The sequence below is a fragment of the Bombus pyrosoma genome, linkage group LG6 (assembly GCF_014825855.1).
Source record: "Bombus pyrosoma isolate SC7728 linkage group LG6, ASM1482585v1, whole genome shotgun sequence".
Lineage (NCBI taxonomy): Eukaryota > Metazoa > Arthropoda > Insecta > Hymenoptera > Apidae > Bombus > Bombus pyrosoma.
This window is the reverse complement of record NC_057775.1, coordinates 2,782,876-2,792,353: the sequence shown is the minus strand read 5'-3', so window position 1 is coordinate 2,792,353 and position 9,478 is coordinate 2,782,876. Positions and strand designations below refer to the sequence as shown.

General features: G+C 35.0%; 1 protein-coding gene across 1 annotated transcript in view; it reads right to left on the bottom strand.

Annotated features, from left to right (window-relative positions):
- The window catches only part of LOC122568309, a 33,442-nt gene that overhangs the window by 3,296 nt on the left and 20,668 nt on the right, over positions 1-9,478 (bottom strand). Inside the window, exon 5 of the mRNA XM_043727921.1 lies at positions 3,544-3,801. Within this exon, the coding sequence (XP_043583856.1) occupies positions 3,544-3,801 (258 nt within the window). The remainder of the gene's footprint in view (positions 1-3,543; positions 3,802-9,478) is intronic.

The window sequence follows — 9,478 nt, the reverse complement described above, 5'->3', positions numbered from 1 at the left end:
TTCACACTGAAGATTATAAATCTCCTGGAAGAAACTTTATATTATACGTGAAAAATGAATGATGCACGTAACACGTTACGAAGCCTACATCTAGAAAGTTATCAGATACATCACAGTTTGGTGGAAGTAGTTACGAAAATACGATCGTAAAATTCCTAATAATTACGTTCTGTTATCCAGTTAACGAGATGTAAAGTTGGGGAAGAGTAAGTCGTAAAAGGTTTCTACGAGATTTAAGTATGTTGATATAATCGATTACAACAGTCGAAGCAATATCTTTTAGTCAATGTTGAATTCATAGGAGATTCGAATGAACATCTTTGAAACATCTAAAGCGGTATTATACTATTATATTGACAATAATACTATCGTTTGCAAACGCTTTTACCGTATTATATAATTTCTTAAATTCATGTTGAACTCCCTTTTATTTTGTAAGTTTAAAGTATTATAATTTATTTTATTCATTTATCGAAAATATAGAAATTTGCAGTTGTAATTAACTATAAAAAGTCTATAAAAAACTATTAAGTGACTGTTACGTTTAACTACTTGATTTAGTTAATTTCCATCGTTATAATTAGAATTCGTTCAACTTCGGTGAAAATCGTTTCTTGTTTAACTTTCACATTTTATTCGTTGCATCGTCAGATTTGTTCAAGCTACGGAATTCCTGTATAGTTAACTAAAAAAAAAACTGTTTAAATTGCAGAAAACAAAATAAACCAAGTTTAAACGAATAAACCGCAGAATGTGAAGTAAAGCAGTTTGCACGCGTTGAATGCAAAAAATTCGAATGCGAGTACAATCGTTTTTGTTCAATTCATGCATATAAATTATCAAAAATAACCAAAAGCAAAGTATTTGTCGTGTCGTTTAATTAAAATAATCCCGATATTTAAATAAATAATTAAACGTATACATTCTATAGCACTTTATTCCTTCCAATTCTCGTCGAATAATACTTTTTCCCCTTTTATTCTCGCATTTGACAATTAAACAAGAAAATGTAAGCTTGTAGTTCTGTAAGGTATATATTTTCGGGGCTGGTGTTGAAACTCGTGGTATTGTTGCAGCGGGCGTATGTCCACCCGACAGACCGGAAAACCGCAAATAGTAATTTATTCTATGTCGCAAGAATGTTGCCAGGTGATAATTACACGAAACCTCACAATGGAATCGTCTCGTCCGATGCATCTGCCTTTCTTCTTTTTTACGATTTAATGCTATTTTTTATTCAATCTTACAATGGTTCACTTTTCTCTTTTATCTTTCTGTGTTAAGCGAACAATACGATAATCGAGAGATACAGGCAACGTTTACGTATTTTAACAGTAAGTAACTATCTTTCTTCCATTTTTCCGATTTAATGCTATTTTCTTATTTGATGTTAGAGTGGTTTACTTTTCCTTTCAATGTTTCCGTGTCGAGTATGCGATACGTCGAGCAAAAGATACGCTGAACGTTTTCATCTAATAATAAGTAAATGTTTGACTGTAATTACATTACTGTTAAGCCAACTTATTGCAAATGCATACAACGCATAACGAGTGTAAAGATATGATGATTAATAAAGTCGGATAGTAATGAATTGATAGCGCGCGGTTGCGCTCGGGGAAAAAGCGAATTCACGAGGAGATGAAAGCCCTTTAAACAATTCAACTTTTTCCGCCGCCACCCTTATTTTTTATGTTTGCAAGCAAAATAGAGGCATAGCTTGTCCCAGTTACGTGACTAACGCTCGTATATATTTAGTGGAATTTTTCATCGCGAGGTTTAGGTAAACTAAAACCAGGTTTTCGACTAAAAAATAGACAACGTTAACCGTTCGGATAGAATAAATTTGCTTACCCTGAATATAATTATCTGTTCGCGAAACAGAATTTTAGAGGAAAATCGCAAATTAAGGAAATCGTAATCAAAACTAGAATCAAATTTAAAGTTGGGTTGAAGTTTTAAGACGATAGGAAGACGAAAATTTAAGCGAGAAAACGAAATAATTTCTTCTCTAACAAATCCTCTGTTATTTCATTTTCCACGTCGTTATTACATCGAATTAAAATTTCAATATGAGAAGAATACTAAATTTTAAGTGGAAAGGTAAAATTATTAATTTTCTAATAAATTCTCTGCTCTTCCGTCTCTTAATGTTATTACATCGAATCAATTTAACGTGCCAAACAAATTTTAAGCAGAGATGGAGAGCACAGTGCGTGAAATTGATCGATGGCGCGCAATAACGATAAAAGTTGTTCGATCCTATGAGCGAGCATTTTTTCCAGCAGTTTTCAACGCCGTTACACGCCTGATGCTCTGTGTCGTTATTTGGGTCATTTGGCCTGCCGATTCCGCGCTACGCTTCCTTATAAGAATTTCAAGTGCTTCAAATTTAATACAGTTAGGCTCCAGTTCGCGTAGGAGTTGAGGCTTCTTGGAAAAGTCCCGTTGGGTAAATTTCGATTCGACAACTGAGATATCGTGTGGACAAAATGAGAACGGGGAATTTGCCATTTTTGGTATGCCGACGGGATGTTTAAGATTTATTGAAATTTATTTTTAACATTATTATTCAAATTTATTTTTGTACGGAAATAGATTATCGTTTGAAACTTGAAAACTACGTATGAAAATTGACGCTGATCTGAAATTACGAAATGAATAGCTCAGAAGTATAACAGGACAATCGTCGTTCAAAGTGTGTTGAGAGAATCTTCCGAGAATCGTCTTGTAATTGGCCTTCGCTATCTTGTTCATAGTATATATTTATATAGTAATACATACATATATTTACATATGTATCATAATTAACTAAATATATATAATATAACTACGCGAAATTTATTTAGCTTCGTTGCATTTTGTACACTTGTTAAATTTGTCAGGTAACAATTTTATATACACGACCATATTAACGTGGATTATGTGTATTAGAATCGTCAATTGTAAATTAGAATCAAACCTTTTCATCGATCCGGAAAGTTCACTTTGAATCGTTCGTTTCCCTGTTATTGTTACGCGTGGTATCCAACTACGTTTCATTTCCGAATACGACAAATAGACTATATGTCACCGGGAATAAAACGATTTGAAATATTTGTGAAAGCTAGGTAATTACTATTACGTGATAATATATATATATGTAATAAATACAGAAAGATATTTAATTTATTTTATTTGTTATATGCGAAATTATTTTCCTTTTTTTTTTTTTTTTTAAAGAGAAATTAAAGCCAGAAGAAAATAATTATATTTAATCTACACACTCGTAACTATCGAGCACCAAACTTAATTATTCGTCAACTATCATAATTTCACACGTTCAGGAACATTTGTTGGCGATAATATTCATTGTATCTTTTGCAACTATATTATATGAATTTTAAAGAAAAACTAAACGTGTACGTAGATGCGTCTCGGTATTCGTGAAAGAAATTTTGTGACAACATGTTATTGCTACACCCTTCCTTTTCTTCCACTTATGTGTACACTTTGTCGTGCATTCTTATCATGCTATGACAGTTCCGTAAAAAATTCATCTCTTACCGTTGGCGCGTCCCAAGCATCGCCGCATATTCCGCATTTTCCCTTATTTCGTTGCCACTGTCTGGTAAATCCTCCGCAATAGCATTCATGGTCGTTGTAATCGTGCGGGGTATCGAAACCATACCTCCACATCGAGGCTCTCGATGGTGGTTCTATCAGTCTTCCATGGGCTGAAACTTGCCGCACGACTAGCACGCTCACGAAAATTAGCAAACTGAAAGTCTGGAGACGCATCGTTGCAGTGACAAAATCTGGCCCCTGAAATTTTCAATATACACGCACGTAAATTTCGTTGCGTTATTATCTGACAAATTTTCGTAAATACAGCGGAAACTTGATTATTCGAATTAATCGTAACACACGCTGTACGAATGATCGAATAACTTTGTTATCATATAAGACATCATTTACTTTGAACTATCTTATAAATATTCGCTTTTAGTGAGAAGCCCTTTTTGAATAAACAATAGATGAAATTGCAGATCTCTGGTAATGTTTAAAAAAAATCACGTTCTTTCAGGTTAATTAACCATTCAGTTTGAAGTAGAAGAAATGAAAAGTTGGCGTACGTACTTTAGAACCTTCGTAATTAACATCTACAAGTGGCTACGGTAAAAAGTAATTTTCCATTTATGTGTATAAAATAAGTAGCTTTAAGTAATATCGTTTGAATAGCCTGAAAAGTTTAAGAGTATTTAAGACGATGTTTAAAGACTTTCCACCGATTCCGATTTTCATTAAAAAAGTTAATGCAAATTAAATTTCTAAATTACTCAAATTTCGAATAACAATTCCAAAGATCAATGTTAGTACTTCAGAAAATTCATGTTCGATATCTACGATTACGTGACATGTATAAAAAAAGTTAACGAACATTTGAACCCTCTTTAAATTCTCTTTAAAACGCTTTGGAAAATGTCTGTTTCTGTCCTCTCGAAATTCGAACGAAACAACATTTGCTTTATTCCGTTTATTTTATTTCTCTACCATTCGTCCATTAGACGATCCAAACGCGTTCTAACGAAAACAAAAACACAATTTCTCCGAGACGAGCATTTTGCCTGACACGGATATTTAAACACGAGCAATAAATGAAATTTCATTTCACGAATGATCCGTGCAAAACAAATATTTGAGAATAGACGATATTTAAATTCATCCTCGTCAAATGTTTCTACGACCATAATTTCTCTGTTCAGCTTCACTTTCGACGATGCGTGACGTTGCGATAATTTTACGTGCACAGTTGCCTCACGTTCAACGACTATAATATCCTTCGTCGTAAATACGTTTCAGCGAATAACGAGGGAACAATATTCCTAAAACAACACGCAACAATACGGGACGCGAGATGTAAGGACACAAAGTTGCTGGAAAACGAGATTTTAACAAAGCTTTGAAGCTGAACTCGACTACATTTCGTTGGAATGTATCGAGTAAGCTGGAAGGCACCGAGCCACAGTCACAAAGGAGAAACTGGCAAACCGGTTGCCGCAACGCCCGCCATCGGTGTAAAGTACTGTAAACGCGTTATCAGAAGCAACGTGGATGTCGTGTGTAAAGATATCACCATGACAAAAGTTAATATCGCGAAACCTTTGTGGATAGCCTAGAGACGACGAAACTCGAGAGCCGCCGAATACGCGTCTTCTTTTTCTTCTTGCCGTTGTACACAAATATTAATCGATATTTGTATCGGTGATTAATAACATTTTTATCGAATATTAGTTGTTTGGAATTAATTGACAGAGGTTGTAACGATATCCTGAGATACGATTGAATTAAAAGCAGAGTAAGTTACGATCAAATATTTATGTGGAGAGTGAAAAACAAACAGAACGGTTGTAAATTGTAATGATGATTGCTTGGTTAAAGACTAAGCTTCAAGTAGCGTTTACGAACGGAATTGAACGGAGCTATTATTGTTCGAATCGATTTTTATTTATATTTTGAAGCGCTGATAGCTGTATAAGCGTTATAGGTGGCAGAACCTTTGCTTTTGATATTTCTTTTCGAAAAGAAGGACTTCTATCAAAATTCTGCATGCTTCTAGACGTGTTAATACGTTATTATATCATCGATATTGTAATATATTGTGAATATATTATATTATCCGACGTTTAAGAAGACATATTATATTATTTGCTATGGAAGATTGAAAATTCATGATAAAATTCTGTAAATGAATATGATTTATGATTTAATATAGGATATTATATATCCTTAGTTTAGTTTCTTTATTTTATTCTCAATTTCATATTTGGAAAATACATGTGCATACCACTGTTCCAACGAATCCTTGATTTATTGTTATCTTTGAATGCTTCTCTAATTAGGTTTGCTACAAATTTGTTATTGAAAATATTAATTTTATAGCAAGTTTTATCCTTTGTTCGCGTTACTTGAGTTATCGGCACATAATGTCTCGTATCGTGCGATACGACATGAAGCGAACGTCGACAGACAAGTTGAAAGTGCAAAACTTTCGACGTGGAAGTGAACTTTGATAATTTATCAGATGTGAATTTTAAATATCTAATTTTCTTCCTGCATAAAGTTTCTAAGATGGAAACTTTACGGGTTACGTTACGGCTTCTCGATTGCCCTTGTGAATTGTTATTTATTCTACGTTCAACTATAAAAAATGTTTATTACAACTATGGTTGCGGATAAAAAATCTAATGAAGCAGATTTCAGAAAATCGGTACTTTTAAGAGAATGTTATTCAAACATCTATTCACATGTAAAGTATTCATATATAAAGCGTTCTTTACTCAAAAAAAGAAAAAGAAAATACAAAAAAAAAGATCATACAAATTGTATATGTATGCAATAGAATGAACATAAAATTATACTCATTTCTGTAATTAATTACTGTTCTAATATAATAATTATTTAGATATTTTAAGGTACAATATCATACTTGGTCAAACAAAAATGCTCTCGATCACTAAAATACTTTAACGCTCTGCATCTCGATAATTCTTATGTCATGATCGATTAGCAACTTTGAAACGCGTTTACGACGAAGCTTTTTACAGCCAAAAGTTTCGTTTTCTAAAGAAAAGTATTATTAGAAATCTATATATTGATGAAACAAAAAATTTCTCTCATAAGAGTTCCACTTAAATTAATAATAATAAATATACTATGACACGATCCAATTAAATACATGTGGAATATTTAAAAAGTAGGTAGCGAGAAACAGAGACACACGATCAATCTATGAAACACGGATCGAAATAGTAATCTAAAGTCTGAAGCGATAGACGCTTCCGATAGACGGAGAAGTAGCGACGACCCGACTCTCCCAGAGAAGCATAGATTCGGAATACATTAAGTTTAATGAAAGATCTGAACCGCACAATATGATATCTCTTCTCGAAGCGAGAAAATTCGAAATCGTGGTCACAGGCCAGGATGAACGAACGCGACCTGCGTACGAATCGGTAGTTCGCGAGGCGAAAATTCACCGCCTGCGAGGAAAATGGAAATTTAGTAGCGCAAACTAGGTTCAAGGGAAAACAAGCAAACTGAAGTCTCCATCCGTGCAGACGTAGGTGGAGAGGGACGGAGGATAAGGATCGATAATGTAAAGCAGCTCGAGTTCTCGCTAGCTGTGCCAGAAATTCGGCTTTCTGTGTTGAAATTAATTAAAAAGAAAAATCCGGAATATCGTTTGCCAAGCCAAGCGAAATCTGTTTTAAGAACGTTATACGTGGGAAATGTTTGCCGGTAATTAGAAGACACGGTGGAAAAAGAAATGGCAAGGTAAGGTAAATTTATTGGGCGAAGACTCCAGTGTCGATGGCGTCTGATGGAAGTTTGCTCTTTTACCTATTTTAATTAATGGTCCAAGAAACTCACGAGCAGAGGTTGTATGGAAAAAGAGATATTTAGCGAACAAAGAAGAAAGTAGAAGAGAAACGTCGAATGGTCTCGAGAACGTGGATCGATACAGTAAATCAATTCTAGTGCACCAGGTAACAATGCGTAATGTTTAATAGTAAGTTTCGAGTATCACGTTAGCTGGTATGTAGGTCAGCGACGAGGTACAACGAGAGTTAAAATCGTTTCTCTCTTTTTTTTTACTCGACTGTACTCCGAGAACGAAGACAAAAATACACGATATTTATTAGAATTTACGATTTAATGTAATTTGGAAATTTCGTGCGGATATAATTCTCATGCGAGAGATATATTGCTGTGGAATAACGTTATAACATTTTGCAAATATTATATATTTTCTGTACTTTATGTGCTAACCTGTCGCCTTATTCGTACAAGACACACGCCCTGTTTGCTCTTCTACGATGATAATCTAAAGTCAACAACCGTACAAAAATTAGAGATAAAAGTGAGTCGAAAGACCATATTTTCATGTTTGAAGATATCGAAAAAAAGAAATTAACCTGCTAGCTACTATTATATGGCTATATAGGCAAATATTATGTGTTTCTATCTCTTCTAAGATTTACTTTTTATATAAAGGACTTATCATATTTCTAAGAGAGATTTTGCTAATGCGCCACTTTACAAAGCATTTCCCCTCCTTTGCTCTTCCCCTATTGTCCACTGTAATAGCATGGAAAGTTACTGTGTTAACGTTAAATTACTGCACTAATACACCATTCTGTTTAGTTTATTAAAGCACTACTAATAAGCCACTACACCGGTACACGACTTTTTAACATTCAACCATTCAATAACATTTTATATATTATCCTGTTTCATTACTCTATACCTACCATCCGTATATTCTACCTTGTTAATAATTAACTAACATAGTTGGCTACTTCACCAATAAAATACTCTGCTCGTACACCGTTTCGCAAATATTACTTTACCGCTAATTACTGCACTGCTATATTACTCTATTACCTAAACCAATACATTACCCTATATCAACATACTCCTTAAACGATCCTCAATATGTTCTACATACGAGACTATTATTACATTCCGAAAGCCACTTTACCCATGCACTATGTTTCTTGCAATCCTTTCTCCCTGCACAATAAAACCCTGCGACTCGACTGTTTCAACCAGCACAGTTCTATGGTAACCGGAACTCGACACCGAACCGGTATTCAGGGTCAAAAGTCTGGTTGTACACGTACCGTGTGCGCGAAAGGAACGAAGGCTCAGCTCTGTCTGTCGGGACGATACACGGCTCTGGCATCTGCCGTCGTTGAATCAGGCCCACGGAGAAGGCCCAGACTCCAGACCCCGGTCAGGCAACGACTGAACTCGACTTTACTCGCCGCGATCCACGGACCCTCAGCCACGTGGGAGTAGGTCATTAGAACGAGTCACTCGCCCGTATTCACGCCACGAATCGCCCCGATGATGCGGCCCGACACGCGAAACGTTCGCCTCTGGTACCGCGTTTCCAATCGCTTCCGCCTGAGGAAGGAAAATGCAGGAAAAGCTCTTCCCAAACGGAGTCTGTTGGACGAGAAAAATTTGAATTGCGAGCGATTTGGAGCGGAAGAGCGTAAAACGAGATATACGGATTATGCTTAGATGGATATTTTATGGAAGTCTGTAGTTTTGTAAATACAATTTACAAGATAGAAGTTGGCTCGGAAAATCTTTCATACGTTACGTGTTATAAACGGTAGCGTACACTTTGAAAGATTTGTATTGCGAGGAATTTGGAGCATTGGAAAGGAAAGCGTAGGGCCAGATATACGCAGGTTACAGTTGAACTGCAGATATTTATGGAAATTCATATTTTTATAGTAAATAGAATTTACAAAACGGAATTTAAATAGAAAAATGTCTTGTGTATTAAATATTGTAAAGCGTACGGTACACTTTGAAATGTTTGAATTGCGAGGAATTTGAAGCGTTAGAGCGTAGGACGACATATATAATTTATAGCGGATATTTATGCAAATTCGTATTCTTCCACTAAATATAATTTGCAAAA